We start from the raw sequence: 18907 nt of genomic DNA on the forward strand, positions 1-18907 counted from the left end.
GATGTACTTTGTGTGTCAAATGCCTAAGAGTTAAAAAAAAAAAAATAGTAATGTCATGCTGTTGATGTTGCCACTGCATTTCCCCTTTCTACGGTTCGACTGCGGTTTAGGTTCCACTTCCATGACATTGGTGTCTTTGCTCACTATTTGCTGCAAAACTAAAATTGCCACTGGTCTGGTGGTTACTCGATGTAAATATTAAAAAGGAAGGCAGGTCTCCCGTCAAAGAGTTTCATTTGGATTACAGACATCCAACTCTTGAAAACTCCGGATAAATGAAGACTGGCATGATAGTAAAGTTCACTTTGGCACTGTGAACATTAGAGGTCGTCTGAACGCTTGAACTTCCAAAGCATTTTGTCATTTTAAAATTTCTACTCGCTCAACTGTTTTGGTTCATTGTTCACATAATTGTTTTTTCTTTTTAATTTGAAGAATTTACCTTTTGGAACTTTTTAACTCTTATAGACCTGCATGCAACAAAAAAGCATTTACAAAAAAAATAAAAAATTAACTATTTCTCTTTTCTGAAATCTCTCTCTCTTTTATGATGGGTTGCATATTCTGAAATGGACGTAAAAGAGAGGTTTCACAGTTTAACATTACAGAGGGCTGGACTTTCTTTAGTGACACCATAGTACCTGGAAATATACTTAACCTCCGCCTGAGTTACAAGAATGTTTTAAAACTAGGAGATGCGTCACGTCTATTATAGGTCACAGTGTGCTCCTGTAAAGGTTGCAAGTGTGTTTAATAAATCAACAAAGCTTTCTTAATTTAGTGACGATGGACAGTCCGGAAATAGAAATTGAAGTGACAATGTGAGATTAGTGCTGCAAAAAACAAATATTTTCATTATTGATCAGTCAGCCGATTTTTCACATTTTGATTAGATGATGATTAGATCAGATTCTCTCTATATAATAACGCCCATTCTAATTTCCCAGAGCCCAAAGTGACATAATCAAATTGCATGTTTTATCATGACCGAATCCAGTGGAGAAATCTAACAAAGTACATACTGTTCTTAGAATTGGAGGAATTCTAGTTGATGCTTCTCTTCCACCAGATTTCAGAGGGAAATATTGTACTTTTTCACTCGTTTACATGTATTTGTCACCGATTAGATAATTTACAGATACATATTTGACATACAAAAGATGTGATGAGCTTATAAAGTATGAAGCCTTATTTTAGATGATTGTGATATATCTATAAAATAGATTTATTTAAATGCTCCACCTAGATAGAAAGAAGTGTTGAATCATCTTATCACACATGAGAAGCTGTAACTGCCAAATATTTGGCATTGTTGCTTTTTAAAACAATTACTGAAATGACGATCAAAGTAGTTGTCAATTTATATTCTGTCAATAAACTAATCGATTATCTGACTAGTTGCTTCGGAAACACAAACCCAAAACATGTTAGGGGTGGAGGGTGGGAGTTTTACTTTCACTTTGCGCGAACACGCGTTTTGGTGGACGGTCCCTTGGCCCGCAGGGAGCTGGAGAGGCAGAGCGCAGCCGCCCGGGGTCAGTCGGTGCAACGACACCGCTGCATGGATGACGGCGCATTTGACCGACGCAGGGGAACGCTTCAATGCTTTACATGAGCTGTGGACATCCGTTTGAACAGGATTTAAAAACACCTCACCTCACTTCAACTTCACGGGTACATCCGCAGCCCATCGAGCCGTCTGAAGCGAGACATGTCCCCGTGCTGTTCCAGCCTCCATCTTCGCTGGCATTAAACCATGAAGAGATGACCGGCTTGTAGAGCTGACAGGCAAGTGTCTGCGCTAACAGGTTGGCGAGGCTTATGGCACATTGTAGGCTGCAAGTTTTACTCAGGCGGCAAAATATCACGTTTAATTGCATTAGAGCTGCACCTTCTGTTTTCTGTGTTAAAGATGTTTGTCGTCTGTATTGTGTTGAAGTACACTGTGGGTAAATTCATTCAAATACATTTGTTTTACACAGGCGTAAATCAGTCTACATCTGGCATTACGGTACAATTAATGCAGCTTTAGGGTAAAATTACTTTAAAACTATTGAAAATTACTCTCAAAAGACAATGTTTTCTGTCTGCACATTAAGCTCTACAGATTTGCAGGAAGCATGGCATGACATTTCCAAAAATAAGATGTATTTTTCTGTTTTGTGTATGATTCAATGGATTGAAGTTTCTTTGTAGTGGGTCTTCACCTTATTTGACACCCAAGCACATTTTTCTGACAGGATATACAGTCTGTCAGTATAGAGTAGAGATGTATGAATTGAACTGTACTAAAGGTATTCAATTGCAGATTATAAACTAGTGTCACCACTCCAAAAACACAAATAAGTGTCAATAATATTGCCTCATTTTAGTATTTAATATCTTAAATATGCTTTCAGCTGTATTGAAAAGATGGAGGAAGGGATCAGGTGCAAACAAAGCCCTTCAACTATAGTCATTCATTCATGTCATACACACTCTGCATGTGCTTTCTGACCCCAATAAACAACCTTGTAAAGATAGATCATTAAGGGTTTTAAAACAAACAACAAACACACTGCACAGTAACACATGTTAATAGGGGACATATTAACCTTGGCTGTGTTTCCTCTGTGTGGATGGCCGGCTTGTGTTCCGCCGAGCAGCAGAGGAGCTGACGGTAAATGAGAGGCCGTCACCATGCCCCCGGGGAAGTATGGGATGCAGGAGGAGGGGGACCAGGAGATCATGATGGACTTCCTGCTGCCAACTGGGATCTTCCTCAAATTTCCTGTGTCTCCAAACAACACCATCAAAAGCATCAAAAAAGTACGTGCCCTTAGGTCCCCATTTAATTCATTATCAGTAGCTTCTTTTGGAGATAAGAAAAAACCCTCAATAGAATATTTGTTTGCTACAGACACATAATGTTTAATCTAATTATACATTGCCTTTTCTCTAAACAACACTGTGTTTCTGATAGATTGCAAGTGATTGACTGCAGCACAGCGCTGCGGCTTTGGTGAACACGGTTACAGAATGCTGTCGCTATTTATGTTTATTTATTTGCTCAATATGCTTTTAAGCAAATTGGTCAACCTAATAGTCCCTTGTGCCATTGATTCGTCTTAGAGTTTTGATGCAACTATTAGAGAAGGAGCTACAGCATTTCTCCTTGGTGTACACGGCCAGCTCTCTGCTGAAGCAAATCTGTTGTTAAATGTGAATGTGCCAGTTTCTATGCCAACAGTTCTGCCACTTCAGGCTGTTTGATTTAGCTTTGGTAAGTAATGATACTCTTGGAAGTTGTAAAGATGATTAAGAGATTAAATGGGGTAATTCACAAGGAATCAGAAAGAAAATGTTCAAACCCTACCATGGTGATTTTTTGCACAAATCTTCTCATTTTAGCTCATTAAGTAAATTGGACAAATCCGAGTGATGGCAAATGTGTTGTTCTTCAACAAGACTTTAGTTGACTTTAGTTGTCTAAATGGGTCTATATGTCTTAAATAACTGTTTCAAAAAAGTGTGTTTGTTGTTTTACCGGCCCAGAGAACACACTCACTGCTGTAAGGTGACCTTAAGTGACATGAAAAGTGCTCATAATTAGAAAATTCATTTTTTGTCATTACAACACGCTGTACACTTCAGGTTTTAAACGCCTGTCTCTTGTTTCAGATGGTTTGGAAAAATGCCAGAAGCGAGGCCCTGTTCAGTGCACTGGGTGACCCCGACGCATATGTCTTCACCTGCATCAACCAGACAGCAGAGAGGGAGGAACTGGAGGAAGAATCGAGGCGCATAAGGGATGTGCGGCCCTTCATGGATGTTCTGAGGCTGGTGGCGAGGGAGGGCGACCGAGTGGAGAAACTCACCAACACCCAAATCAGCCTGTTAATTGGCAAAGGTCAGCAGCGTCCTCCTCTGATAGAGCTGAGCTGCTATATAGAGGTTTTGGTGGGTGGTGTTATTGTTGTATAGTTGCTAAGTATAAGATAAGACCCTAACCCTATCCTGGTTCCAGTCCTCTGAGTCACTGTCTACAATGCAAGCTAAATAAGTGATTAATATATTGAACACAATACAGAAGTGAAACAAAATGGCAATTTCAGACTGAATTACCATTTTGTTTCACTTCTTTCTTCAGTATGACATTCTTGTCGTGTTAGTAGTTTTTTGTTTGATACTAACCAACCAGTGGTGGATATAGAGCAGTGAACGCCCACTTTGTAAATGACTGTTTATGAAGTGTTTCCCCCGTTCAACGTCTCCATTGACGTTTCATTAAATGCTTGTATAAATAGTTTTGAACCTGAAACCACGCCACCCAGCTCCGAGATAAATGGTGACCATAAAACACTTAAACCGGCGCAAAATAACATTTTTGAAAATAGCAAAAAAGGTACAAGACTGTGTACAGAAAGTATCATAGCCTTCAATGGTAGAAGCTTGCTCAAAGCCGTTTGCGGGTGGCAAAACGACGACTCCCACTATGGCCACGCCAAGACCCATTGGCGTGGCCATAGTGGGTTGGGGTGAGGCATTTGACCTTGAGTTGTTAAGGTTAGGATAGCCGATTGGTCAGGGGATAGGAACTGAACAAATCAGGTCACGTTACCTTGCGTAAGCATGGACCAATAGTAGCTATTGAAGGGCGGGTCTTGGTGTGGCCATAGTGGAGAAAGAAATAGCGCTCACGAGTGCGGGAAACATTTCCATGGTTACAGCGAGTTCCACCAATCAGAAACGTTGCTGCTATGCTTAGGATTCTGGGTAGTGTAGTATTTTTCCATAAGATTGCGAATAAAACATGGTTGAATTCATACGGACGTTTAGCTACACTGTTACCATGGAAATGTTCACGCACCTACGAACATGTTAACGACTAAAGCAAGGTCCTACAATTGAAGTCTACAATAGTTCCTGTACAGTCTTTTTTTTTCAATTATTAAAAACATGGCCGACTCTCAGGTAGGTCTAGTAAATGTTTGTATGAAGAAATCTTTCTCAATGAGCAAAGCATTCCTCTCACATGTATTTTCTGACGCTTTCATTATGATTTCTTCAGGTCTGCATGAGTTTGAGGCACAGAAGAACCACGAGGTGAATGAGTTCCGGGCAAAGATGCGTACGTTTTGTGAAGAGAAGGCTCAGGAGCGGCAGATGTTGCCATGGCAGCAGTGGATGGAATACAGCTTCCCCTGTGATCTGGAGCCGTGCTGCTCTCCGCCGGGGTGTGGGAGCGCAAAGTCAAAAAACACCAAGAAGATTTTCATCAACGTTAAGTTTGAGGCTTGTGATGTGAGTTGATCTGCTGTTGTAGTTTTTATGAGTCATAATTGTAAAGGTTGTTGAGACAAATCAAAGTAGGATTTTAAGTAAACGTGAACACCTTTGGAAATCCCCCTCCCACACCACAAACACCACCCTCAAAGCTTCACTCAGGAGCAACATCCACCAACATGAGAGCAACATATTCTGTGGTTTTCTGTAAAGTTGGCACCTTTATTTGTATTAATATGTCTCTCACAGGAAAGCTTCATGCTGCAGCAGGACCCTCAGGACCTTCCCGTGGCTTTGATGAGGAGCGCCCTGAAGAAGAAAGCCACCGTCTTTCGCTCGGTGCGACAGGAGCCCGAGGACTACACCTTGCAGGTCAATGGGAGGTGGGAGTTCATCTATGGGACTCATCCCATGTGCCAGTTCAAAGTGAGTGACCGCAGCAGCAGCGTCTTTGAGCAAAACAGTTCTATGTGGAGATACAGCTGCCTTTTTCTTCTTTAATTGTTTTGTTCATATATCCCACATGCTCCGAAGCAAACATTAATGCAGATGAGATGTCATGACAGTTTTTTCCAACAATCACTTTGTTTTTGCAATAAAGCTGTGACTCGCTAAGCATTATGGGCATCTTGATCTTCAGAGGATTTCTGAGGATACAATTGTGCCATTTTTTTGTGATTGACATAACTGTAGAATATACAGTGCGTTGGAAATTTTCTTGCATCCTCCCCCTGGTTGGTATTTTTCTTTAATAATCTTACTGCCATCATAAGTGGGTGAATAATTATGCAATCAAAATAGATAATTGGGTTTGATTTGGATACATTTGTGGAGAATGATTAAAACACTTCATTGGCACTAAAGCTCTTTATTTTCTCAGTGGATTTGGGTGAATGTCTTTTATTTTCTGCTTGGGAGTCTTGCCCTGTGCAGGTGGTCTGTAATAGCTGGATTGATTGTCAGATCAGGAGTGGGGTGAGTCAAGGTTTTGGTGGCAGGAGACTCCACTGTTGACTTTGAAACTCCAGCTACCTGCATCTGTGACTCATATCTGTCTATCAGCTCTACAGAAAGAAACTGCATCCATCCACAAATAATGAGATTTCCGTTACATTAACCTACAGCAAATAAACAGCCTCCAGGAGCTAACCAGTGTTATCAGAACACTGGGAAACATCTGTGGGTGATCAGACTGATGGCTGCACCAGTTAACAAAACAACCTTCTGTCCCCCTCCTGTTGTCTATCTCTGTCTTCTTTTACAGTACATGTTCTTCTGTTTGAGAAATAGCCAAATCCCTCATCTAACCATGGTGCACCACTCCACCATCCGCAAATATCAAGAGGAGCAGGGCAGAATGTGCAGCCAGGGGTACAAGACGCGCTCCATGTCCAGACCTCCTCCACTGCCCCTAAAGAAGGTAAGAGTCCAGCGGACCGCTGTCCTCTTTCATTAACAGAGCAGCAATTCTTTCTCTCTCGCTCTCTCACTTCTCATCACAGTTGTTCCTCAACCAGACTGCGGACTTTGGCACACTTGAAACATGCTGTGCAACACAATGTTGATAATTTACGCTTTACACCTTTGCTTGCATTTACTGTAGTTTAACATATAAAAACATATTATCCACTCACTGCACTGTTAAAAACTATTAGACTAAACTAGAAATAAGAGCGAGAAAGAACAAAAAAAAATAGCATGTTTTTCAGACTTTTTCAAGTTACCTAAAGAGGCCGTTTGGTATTGACGGAATGGACCACAGGAGGAAAATAGGCGAGGTTCATGTCATTGTATTCTTTGTTGAGGGGAGGGTCACCCAACGTTTTTTTTTGTCTAGGGGGGCAGCTTTTGTTTTCATGAAAACACTAACATTTCAAAGTGGCTTGGTACATCCTTCTCTACGTAGATTTCAGTCTCTGCCCCCCAGCGTTAGCAGGTGGGTCTGACCCAAGAAAAATCGCACCATGACAGCGACATGACTACTTTTTTTTCAAAGGGCGTGCGCCAGAGAGCTCTAGCCAGCTCAGAGCGGGATCTGTGACGGTAGACTGGCTGACCGGCATGCCAACGACCCCAGCAGGCACCAGCCGGCTGTCAAGTCACACTGTGGAGCTTCTGTATTCTGACACTGTCGGACCAAATTTGAAATAGCTATCAATTTTGATAAAACGGCCCATATTTCATCCCTACATAGTTGATTTCTCACATATAAAACTCTCAGAAGTGACTTTAGTAATGAAATAGCAGACAAGCAATGTATAAAGTTTCCAGTTGTAGTTCCAATGAGACAACCTGTAGGGGGACTAAAGCGGGAAAAGTTCTCCATTGTTTGAGTGATTGGGCGGGCCAGCTGTCAAAATGGGTTATTACCCAGTGTGCTTTGTTAAATGGTCTCAATGTTTTATTGTTATATTTCATGTCAATACTAGTTTACTAGAGGAGTAACTTAGTATCTGAGTAATGAGTATGTAAATATGCAGTGTGCAAGTGTGCATTTAGTTGTCATGCTTATTGTGTTTTTCCAACAATGTTGGTGAGTAAATCTACTGAAATGACCAAATATCAGTGGAATGTGATGTGTAAGATGAGAAAGCAAAGGTTAAGTCATCTGTGTTAAAGTTGTAAATAAACAATGGTTATCTGTATGTCTTTACAAAGGGCAAACAAGTACAGAGGGCATAAATAAATAATTTGGGAGGGTTATACCTCTTTTCCGAATTTTGTTCGGAGGGTCATAAAAAAATGTATTGCTGTCAAAGGGAGTGTGAAGTTTATTTTGACTGAAGATACCAAACCACCTCTGGTAGCCCCTTTTAACTGGAAAAATTGGGATGTCGGTTTGTCTGTTGTTGTGCTTTTCAGTTCAAACTTTGTTTCCCATTTTGTCTTTAAAGTGTACATTTTTGAGTATGTGTCTGTTGATGTGTTGCCAAACAAGAAATTGTAGCAACAAGTTTGTGACTTTAGACTTTGGTGAATGCTATTAATGAAGTTTTAGTTTAAAAAATGGAAGAAAAAAAGAATTTTCTCTCTTGTGACTTCTTCCTACAGCAGAACACCTCGTCTCTGTGGTCCATCAATGAGCCTTTCTACATTCACCTGCTGCAGGGCAGCCGAGTCAATGCAGACGAAGGGATGAAGGTTGGTGTGGTTTTGCGTGGGTTTGTTGCTCAATGAAATGTGGCATTCACTTGTTTACCAATATCTCAATTTCAGTTGTAGAAACAGCGGGGTTGACATGTAAATGACAGGGGGGTCACATGGTCTAGACCACACGTTTCCCATAATTCATCAAGGCGGTTGGTTGAAACTTCAAAACAGGAAGTGGGTAGGGCCTATCTGCTTTTTACATCTCATTCTGAGGCCTAGATTCTAAGAAAAAGACAGACTGCATGCTCTCTCTCCCTCTCTCGCTTTCAGTGCACTTCTTTTTTTGAAGGCAATGCACGCATTGTGTTACTATTGCAGGCAAGCCTCTGACCTAAGTGTCAGTATTTGGTCAAATGTTTATCAAAGGATGTTTCCATGTAAAGGAGCATGTGAAATATCCAGTAACACTCCATATGCTCTTATTTCTATTATTTGTTTATATTTACCAAATTGACAAACGAGAAATACAGTGAGAAGACAAGTACTGTAGGGGACTCTGTTAATGTGTGTGTCTGTGTTTGTGATTGAGTTTCATAACTAACTATGTTACTGTTTAAATGGGTTATTAAGTGTAAGTGCACTTCCGGCTGCTGGCTTAGAGCACATCATGACTCATGGCAAATTTGTCCTGTCACATAAATTATCAGTCACGTCTGCAGTTGGCAGCCAGAGGTTTGAAAACACATCCTGGGGGAGAATAACCACTCAAGTATTTTGAAAATCTAGATTCAGACTATCTTGATTTGACAAAAGGCAGGAGCTGAAAGGCTGTACAATATTAAATGTGTTTTGGTTGTTTATCATTTTGGGCCAGGCTTTGCATGGCACTGAAAGGTGTTGCAACCTGCTTTTGTTATGAATGTGTAGATTCTTTGACTCATAGCCCGAGTGACACAGGAAACTCTGAATCATCTCGTGAAGTCTGTAAATCTTCCACAAACAATCTCCCTTACACAAACTCTTCAGCATTCAAACCACATGTCATGCCTTCATCTAATCACTACTGTGTATGTGTGTATCCCCTCCAGCTTGTGGTGCAGGCCGGTCTGTTCCATGGCAGCGAACTCCTCTGTAAGGTGGTGACAACCTCGGAGGTGACAGTGTGCTCTGAGCCGCTATGGGATCAAAAGCTGGAGTTTGACATAAATGTGTCTGACCTGCCTCGCATGAGCCGCCTGTGCTTTGCGCTCTATGCTGTCATTGAGAAAACCAAGAAACCCCGTGGCACTAAAAAGAAGAACAAGAAAGCGGTGAGTTTGTCAGAAACTTGTGCCGTTTCTGGGCCTTAGTGTACAACTTGTTATGGCTCAGGCAGATGTTTTGGGCTGGTGGGTGTGAATTTGTTAGCAAGCACAAACAGATCTGTTTCCTCTCTATTGAGTAGTGCATGTAGTCAGTGTGTGTTGTGTGGGTGTGTTTTGCTGCTGCGTCTGGTTGTGCAAGTGTGTTCAGTGGCAAGGCTGCGGTTAACATTTCATCCGGTTCAGCTCTTTTATCTGCACATCACTCCAAGGAAGGAAGAAGGAATTGACAGACAATTTCAAGGAATTCTAAATTCATCTTCACCGGGGACATGTAGCTCTCCCAACCATTGAGCGTTTTACTTTTTTATTTATTTTCATCTTTAAGGCCTGTACTGGGGACAGGTTACAGTAGAGGCATAAATACTGTGCAGATATTTTGATCATGAAATAATTGAAGATTAAGAATTATTATAGACAATAATCAACAGATTAATCAATAATAAAAGATTACTATTAGTTGCTCCCCAAATTATCTTCATACATTATTTATAAAGGACTATGCTACTTAATGCCCCTATTAGTAACATTAATGATATACCAATAGAGGCACACAGAGTATAAGGGTTTACCATGCTCTTAACATTTATTTATTTGAACTAAATCCTGTTTTATGCATGAAACTTCAACAACAACAACAACAAATACAACAACAGCAACAACAACAGCAGCAGTAGTACTACACTGAGAGACACACACACACTCCCTGTACATTGAACAACAACAAATTCCTCTTTTTGCTGCTGCTGTGGTCTCAGCCTATCTTGTTTTGAAGCAATGCAGCGGCTATGGGTAACATGTTTCCGAGGTCCGCCCAAACATGGTGCCCAGGTGTGTTTATGGGCTCTGAGTCCACTTCTGCTTTCTGAGCCACTTCTCTCTTCTTTTGCCTGGAAGAGAACATCCGCAGAAAGACAGAAGTTGAGCTATTTTAGCCATTCTTGTATATGTGCGTCGTCCATTTTTTTTAGCCGGGTGCAGTCAGCCTTAATGTGTTTTGTTTTTGGGGGTTGGGGGGGGGGCGGTTGTGATACATTTTTATTATTATTTTGCATTTTTGTCTTTAACTGATCACTGCCTGGATCTTATTGCTATTGTTACTGCTTAACATACACATTTAGACCTTACAAATGTAACATCACTGTGCATTTTATACCATAAGCTCACACTTTAATATTCATCACAATTAATTATAAAGTAAAAGTTGCCATTAGCACACTTTTAAACTTTTTATGTCATTAAAATATTTAGCTTTTCTTAATGCTATTTGATTTGAATTCCAAAGAACGTCTAAAATAAATCAATTGTCATACAAGCGAGATTTAAGAATTCAGTACGTTTCACATTAAATAATGTAAATTATTTATCTTTAAAGACTAAAATATAGATGTTTTTTAGATGTTGCAAAAATGAGTTGGCTGTTAAACTTATTTATGAAAATTTGACAGACAAACTACTGCAAAGGACCATGTGTTATGATAAAAAACAATAATTACTTTTGTTGATCTGATAATGAAATGTTAATGTAGAGAGCGTTGTGTTCGGTTGTGTTGGGGTGGGAATTAAGTGTTAACTTGTTGTTAACTCCTTGTCGCTCTTCTGCTTCCGTTTTGCATGATTGTTACTGCGTGCAGATGATCTTCAAAGCCAAACAACAAGCCTAATCCTCACTGTCCCTCTCTGTAGGATTGTCCAATAGCCTGGGTGAACACCATGGTGTTTGACTACAAGGACCAGCTGAAGACTGGGGAGTTTCTCTTGTCCACATGGCCATCTGTTCCTGGTACTTTCAGGCCTTTCCCTTTCTTACATTTCCTCCTCTTCAGAAACACCTCACATGTTAACAGCCTCCTCAACAGTGGCCTGCAGCCCCACAGTGAAATTGACATGTGGCGCCAACAAAAACCCACATATTTACATATTATGTGTTTGCTGATACATAATATTGCTTTTTGAGCAGAGATGGCAAAATTACTCACTTATCGTACCCGAGTAGAAGTACAGATACTTGTGTTAAAAAATACTCCAGTAAAAGTACTGATTGAACTTCTTTACTCAAGTAAAAGTAACAAACTACAGGCTTGGAAATTTAGTTAGAGTATAAAAGTAAAAGTATTCTTGCAAATGATCTTTTATGCAAAGCTACCTGGACCACACAAATATTACTCTAGTGTAAGCTGAGAAACTTCAGTGGACATGGAAAAAAAAGGCTCTTTACATGCCATTGCCTACATTTTAAATGGATGTTTGCCAAAAGGCCTAAAACATTACATATATGATTATTGTGACAGAGACTGGGACTCCAGGTTAATAAGATTCTCACTGAGTAGCAAGATATGAATTCAATTGTGATTCTGTGAGAATTCACATATGCAGTTTCTCTTTTTTAGTCTTCCCCTTAACATTTGAAGGAATCTACATGTATGTGTGTGTGTGTGCTCAAATATGGCTTCCGGAAAGAAAATAAGGGATAAAATATGAATTACTAAACAGATATTAGTTAAGAAGTTCCCCATTCCCCATGATCATTCTTGATGCCTATCTCAAACATCTCTCTCAGATAAGGCCGAGGATGATGGGAATGTCTTGCTGCTTGTCTGCCGATTCTCTGGGGTCTCTGTTTTCTTCATATTTAATCATGTCGCCATCCACATGTGCTAACGTTACCGCCATCAAGCCGCAATGATTCTGTCGAATAGTATTGTAGTGGTGCGTCAAGTGCAGTGTATATTCCCATCCAGATTGAATTCGGTTTTGATGACGCAAAAAATAATAATGGTAACGCCACTGAAGTTATTTTAAACTAAAGTAACGAGCCAATTTTGTAAAATATAAGGAGGAGAAAGTAGCGATATTCATGTTCAAATGTAATTAGTAAAAGGAAAAAGTCCGCACAAAAATAAATCCTAAAGTAAAAATATCAGAAAGATCTACCGGAGTATGGTAACAAAGTATTTGTACTTTGTTACTTCCCATCTCATCTTTTGCGGATGTGGAAATATTTTTGTAAATATTAGTCTGTAAATTATGTCTACATGTCTATTAACTAAAATGATTGATCTTTCTTTGCAGTTTGGAGCTGCAAGGTTAACATGCACTGTCACATTTAGAGATAGATGGAGGGATTTGAATATAAAAATGTACTCACTAAGTAGATAGAAGCATCTAATGGCACATTTTTTGTATGACATTATTATTACAGATGACAAAAGTGACCTGTTGAACCCAATGGGAACAGTTGAGAAGAACCCCAATGTGGACAGTGCTGCCGGGCTTCTCATTCGCTTCCCTAACATCCGGCCCTATCCTCTCTATTACCCTCCACTGGACAAGGTACTTATTCTCAAAAGGCTTTTTTTATGAAAACTTTCTTACATTTTAATTTCTATTACAATCAGTCAAAAAATCCTCATCTGTTTTTAGGTGAGTGACATGGAGAAGAATGATGATGCAGCTATTGTCACAAAAGAAGAGGTAAGACTTTTACATCTCACATTTTACATCTCTCACACAGTTAAAGGTAAAAAAACAAACAAACAGCAGTACATTTTTATGAATATGCTTTTGGCTAATTTGCTTTCTGCAGTGCATGAAACTAAAAGAAATCATGGACAACAAAAACCACACTGAGTTTTTTGAGGATGAAAAGGACCTCTTGTGGAAGCTCCGCACAGAAGTCCGCAATCATTATCATGAAAGTCTGTCCAAGCTGCTCCTCATCACCAAGTGGAATCGGCGCGAGGACGTAGTTCAGGTATTAATGGACAGTTTTGGAAGAGATGATCCATTTTAAGTGTCTGTATACAGGTCTGGACATTTTTGTCAAACACATAAAACACCTGGGAAATATAGATAAATAGATGTAAGTCCTCGTACAGAAATATTGTCTGTTTTGTAGCTGCTAAATTACTTGACCTGCTTGTCTATTTATTTTGAACAAAAATATTTTTTTAAACTCATGCTGTTGCTAAAGTAAAAGTCAGGGGAAGACCAGACAGACAAGTAGTGCCTATTTTGTCCATCATGAGCCCCAAACCCACAGATCTGTCATCAAACACATGAAGTTGTCCTCCTTGTGGTAGAAAATAGTAATTTGATTCTCTTCAGATGATGAGTTTACTGAAGACCTGGCCGGACCTCCCCGCCATTCATGCCTTGGAGCTCTTGGACTACAGTTTCCCCGACCCTGTGGTCCGTTCCTTCACAATCAGATGTCTCAGGAAGCTCAGGTACACACACATTCATACATTCATGGTTCTTCTACCCATGTAGCATCACACTTTTTGAGTTTTAACAGTGTAATCATTCATGGAAGATTTGCTCTGCACACAGTGATGATGAACTGCTGCAGTACTTAATCCAGCTGGTCCAGGTCCTAAAGTACGAGTCCTACTTGGACTGTGACCTCACCACTTTCCTGCTAGAAAGGGCTTTGTCCAACTGGAGGATAGGACACTTTCTGTTTTGGCATCTCAGGTGAGCTGCAGTTTAACAAAATACACAAGATGTTGTGCATCATCTGCAGCCTTTTGTTTGACAGGAGAATTTATGTTTATGGTAGGTCAGAGATTCACGTTGCATCTGTAAGTATGCGTTTTGGGCTGATACTGGAGGCCTACTGCAGGGGAAACATCCACCACATCAAGCTTTTAAGCAAACAGGTAATCCCATCACACCGATGCACACTGTCATCAAGCTCTTACGCCAATTACACACACACACACACACCCACACAAGGGAGGATTTCTTCACTGCTATAGAAATATTCACAGCAGGAGTTCAGGTCATTTACCACTTAAGGAGTCTTTAACATGTAACAATAATGTAACTGTGTTCAGTGATTCGGTTATTGTATGTACCTCTCCCACATAGAATGAGGCTCTGGGCAAAATGAAGGCCCTGAGTGACTTTGTCAAGTCCGGCTCCCAGAAGATGACAGCTGATGACCTGAAGCTGTGTATCAGACAAGAGTCCTACCTGGAGGCTTTGTCAGACCTGTTGTCACCACTCAACCCCAGCATCATCCTCGCTGAGATCTGGTTAGTGCCAGACACACACGCTACAAATGATATTTTTTGACTCCTTAATTGGATTTTCAAGGGCAGTTTTGGTCTCTCTAGGTTTACTGAATTACAAAATAATTCATTTAATTTTCCTTCTCTGTACAAATGAAATGTATAAGTGTCTGGTAGGACCAGGCTATCAGTGGCCCACAAGCGACATAAATATTTAACAAGTAAAGTAAATAAAATGTCACCAGAGAAATAAAAAAAATGGCAATGTATTTGGAAAAACAGGCATTTTTAAAAAACTTTTAAAGTGCATTTTATTCTCTTCACTTGTGAATCTTTTGAGGTTATAATGAGTGTGTTTGCGGTTACAGTGCAGACAAGTGCAGGTTTATGGACTCCAAGATGAAGCCGATCTGGCTGATGTATAACCCCTGCTCTCAAGAAGACATGGTGGGCATCATCTTCAAGAACGGAGATGGTGAGATGCAAAACAATCTGCATACATGGCCACGCACATTCAGTACACATTAACATACAGTAGCCACACAGTGTCAACATTTAAGATGTAGTTTTACTTTCAAATGCACCATAAAAAGATAAACTTACCCAGCAGGCTTGGGAAGGGAGGTCCCCTAAATAGAAAAAGAAGAAGGTTAGAAGTTAAACAGTACCAAGGTGAAAGTGTCATTTAAATGTGAAACGTCTTTTATGACAATGAAATGAAGATATACAGTATATTTGTTGATTCACCTTGCTGCACTCATCACCTTTAGATCTTCGACAAGACATGTTGACCCTCCAGATGATCCAGCTCATGGAGAATTTATGGAAGAGAGAAGGCCTAGATCTCAGGTACAGTAGGAGCAGGTGCTTTTGCACAAGGAGCTCCTCTAGACCAACCTAATGTTTATTTCCCCACGCGCTCACAGGATGATCCCATATGGCTGTTTGTCCACTGGGAACAAGATGGGGCTCATCGAGGTAGTGAAGAACTCCGACACTATCGCCAACATCCAACGTAACAGCAGCAACAGTGCTGCCACCGCTGCCTTCAACAAGGATGCCCTGCTCAACTGGCTCAAATCTAAGAATCCTGAGTGAGTATGATGAGCAACTTTGACACAGTGGTTACTATTGGAAGCTTCAAAATGTCATATTTTACTACAGTATGTACTGTAGATGCTGTAATGAGCTGATGACCCTCTTTAACCCCAGGAACCCAGCACTGGGTCTATTACTGGAACAACAAACGCTGTTCAGAGTCACAGAGTTGCACCCATCCATCTATTTTCAAGTTGTTTATCGTGATGAGCAAAACCACCCAAATGGGCTTTTACCCATTGACTGGGGGGGGGGATCCCCAAGTGCCAGCTCTGTCATAAGCTGTGTCCCAAATACATATGTTATACAAGTTCTAGTCATATTTTTGGGTAGTGTTTTTATATTATATGGAATTGAAACACAGGGAAGTGTGAAATGTGTCACATCCGGTGGCTCTGTTTTTAAACATACATATTTAGTATTGTCAGTAACTCTTTACTTTAATACTTCCCCTTTTTAATTATGTATAAGTACAACATGGTCTATAACACACTTCCATGTAGGTATAATTGTTTATTGATGTATTTTTCAACAATTATAACTCCTCCCCGTGAGGCATCCATCAGTAGAGGCTGGCATATAAACAGATAATTGATGACAACAAAGTAAAACACAGTTTGATATTATAAGATGTGTCTTCATAGGACAGGTTGTAATTGTTGCAAAATACTGTACATTAGTAAATATTTAAAATGTTCTTATATCTGCTTATAAAAACATTATAGTGGGTTTATGTCAAAAAGCATTTTTTACATTTTTATATAGTGAATATATAAAGCATTGAAAAAAAGCATATATAGCATTGAAAATGCTAAATGTATGTAGCTTTAGTTAGAACACAGGTAGAGTATGAAGGTGTTTTTTTGACAGTATGGAGAAATGGCCTCTGGATGTGTATGTCGTTTGAAGTGTTTGCTTCAAAGTATTTATTTTGTGCCGCATTTTAAAACCGGGAAAGTGCATAGGCAACTACAGCCAGGTTTAGCAATATTAAGTGAGAGTAGATTTTTATTTGGTGCCAGACAGTCTGAAGGTCTTGTCTCTTCTAAAAGCTCCTTGAACAGAGAGAACCATTCAATGTAATGAACAAGCCTTTGTACGTCACGTTGGCAAGACAGGCCCAGCTGACTACACGACAGAACAGAAAGATAAGTAGCTCGAAATGTTGCAGCACCCGCAATGGAGCGGAAGAAATTAGTAAAATCTGAACACAGTGAACCTCCCTGCATGTCTAGACTGTGAAAGGACATGACAGTCAATCATTAACAGGCCACAGGAGCTCCTGCTGTGAATGTTTCTATAGCAGTAAGGAAATTCTGAGCGTGTGTGTGTGTGTGTGTGTGTGTGTGTGTGTGTGTGTGTGTGTGTGTGTGTGTGTGTGTGTGTGTGTGTGTGTGTGTGTGTGTGTGTGTGTGTGTGTGTGTGTGTGTGTGTGTGTGTGTGTGTGTGTGTGTGTGTGTGTGTGTGTGTGTGTGTGTGTGTGGTAGTTATGCAGGCTATATGACAAAGAACTAAACAATGTCAGAACAAAACCCACTCATGCTTTGCTGTCATAAAACTCTGATCTTTTTTGTCAACAGGGACAAACTTGATCGAGCAATAGAGGAGTTCACACTGTCCTGTGCTGGCTACTGTGTAGCTACTTATGTCCTGGGCATTGGAGATCGTCACAACGACAATATCATGATCAGGGAAACTGGACAGGTGGGGGTTTACCCTGTAATATTTTTTTTATCACATTACAACACTGAAACCTACCACAAGGGGGCGATTAGACATTAATTGGGAAGTGTGTTTACCTGACTTTACCTGTGTTCTGCTTCATAATGTAGTATGTAGCTGGTGGAACATTTACTACAGTTACCAAAAATCAATTGTATAGTAGTTAGCACTGCTTAATGTTTAAAAAACACAAATTACCCATCCAAGACAAAGTTTGCGGGTTTCTAGTTCCTTTCAACAACCTGAACAATACTTTTAATTTAGTTTTTTTTAGATTAGATTAGGTAACTTTGGAGTGAAATCCTTCAGGTCATTCCCCACTTAGGGAGTCTTTTACATGAAAAAAATTGTGATTGTGTTCAGTGATTTGGATGTCATTTTCACTTTTGCTCCTCAGCTGTTCCACATTGACTTTGGGCATTTCTTGGGCAACTTCAAGCGGAAACTGGGGATCAACAGGGAGCGTGTGCCTTTTATCTTGACTTATGACTTTGTCCATGTGATCCAGCAAGGAAGGACGAACAACAGTGAAAAGTTTGAGAGGTAGGAATTGGTTTACTGATCTAGGAATCTGTTCTCATACTTAATAACAGATGGCTGATTATTGCATCATGTTGTCAGGTTCAGGGAGTACTGTGAGCGGGCCTATAAGATCCTGTGTAGAAACGGGACGCTGTTTGTCAATCTCTTTGCCATGATGAAGGCAGCAGGACTGCCAGAGCTCACCTCCTTCAAAGACATCCAGTATTTAAAGGTATGCAACAATGATGATGATGCTGCGGCTGCTGTGATGATGATGATAATGATGCTGCTGCTGCTGATCCTGCTGCTGATGATGTTGACAATAATTTGTTCTTTTATTTTTTTAAAGGACTCTTTAGCTTTGGGCAAATCAGAGGAAGAGGCACTAAAGAATTTCAAAGTGAAGTTCAACGAAGCTCTGCGGGAGAGCTGGAAGACGAAGGTCAACTGGATGATGCACTCCTTGGCCAAAGATAATAGACCGTGAAGAACACTGCGCCAGGAAACCTGAAGACCAACCAAAAATGATGGATTTTAACTTATGGAGATAAAAGGGAAGAAAACACAATCAAATATTTAATTTTATTGATGGCATTCAGTGACACCCAGCATATGTTTACATCCGACTGGCCTGTGAGCCAGAGATTTTGACAATGATGAAAATCCAGCACGCTCATCTTTCTCCCATCAAACAGTGGAATGCCTTTGACTTGGAGACAAAAATTAAAAACTTGCTTTTTTGATGTGTTTAAATCGCTACTTGAAAACCACTGGCAGATGCAAAAGTGTCATGAATCCATGAAATAGAAGCAGAGACTGAAAGTTCATTTTACC

General features: G+C 40.2%; 1 protein-coding gene across 2 annotated transcripts; it reads left to right on the plus strand.

Moving 5' to 3' along the window:
- The first annotated feature begins 1495 nt into the window (after positions 1–1495).
- Positions 1496–18707, plus strand: pik3cd (phosphatidylinositol-4,5-bisphosphate 3-kinase, catalytic subunit delta). Of its 2 annotated transcripts, none has more exons than XM_034876701.1 (23): positions 1496–1788; positions 2646–2808; positions 3661–3889; positions 5051–5283; positions 5515–5691; positions 6530–6685; positions 8320–8406; positions 9444–9665; positions 11403–11499; positions 12919–13049; positions 13140–13190; positions 13303–13470; positions 13824–13945; positions 14049–14192; positions 14278–14377; positions 14589–14755; positions 15100–15206; positions 15502–15580; positions 15658–15825; positions 17410–17533; positions 17949–18094; positions 18173–18305; positions 18423–18707. In XM_034876701.1, the coding sequence occupies exons 2-23, from the start codon at positions 2680–2682 to the stop codon at positions 18558–18560; spliced, it is 3108 nt and encodes a 1035-aa protein (XP_034732592.1). In that variant the 5' UTR covers positions 1496–1788; positions 2646–2679; the 3' UTR covers positions 18561–18707. The 2 variants fall into 2 exon arrangements, with proteins under 2 accessions (XP_034732592.1, XP_034732591.1); XM_034876700.1 differs by having other exon boundaries at positions 1497–1788; positions 8317–8406.
- The last annotated feature ends 200 nt before the right edge of the window (positions 18708–18907 follow it).

Source organism: Etheostoma cragini, chromosome 7 (genome assembly GCF_013103735.1).
Source record: "Etheostoma cragini isolate CJK2018 chromosome 7, CSU_Ecrag_1.0, whole genome shotgun sequence".
Lineage (NCBI taxonomy): Eukaryota > Metazoa > Chordata > Actinopteri > Perciformes > Percidae > Etheostoma > Etheostoma cragini.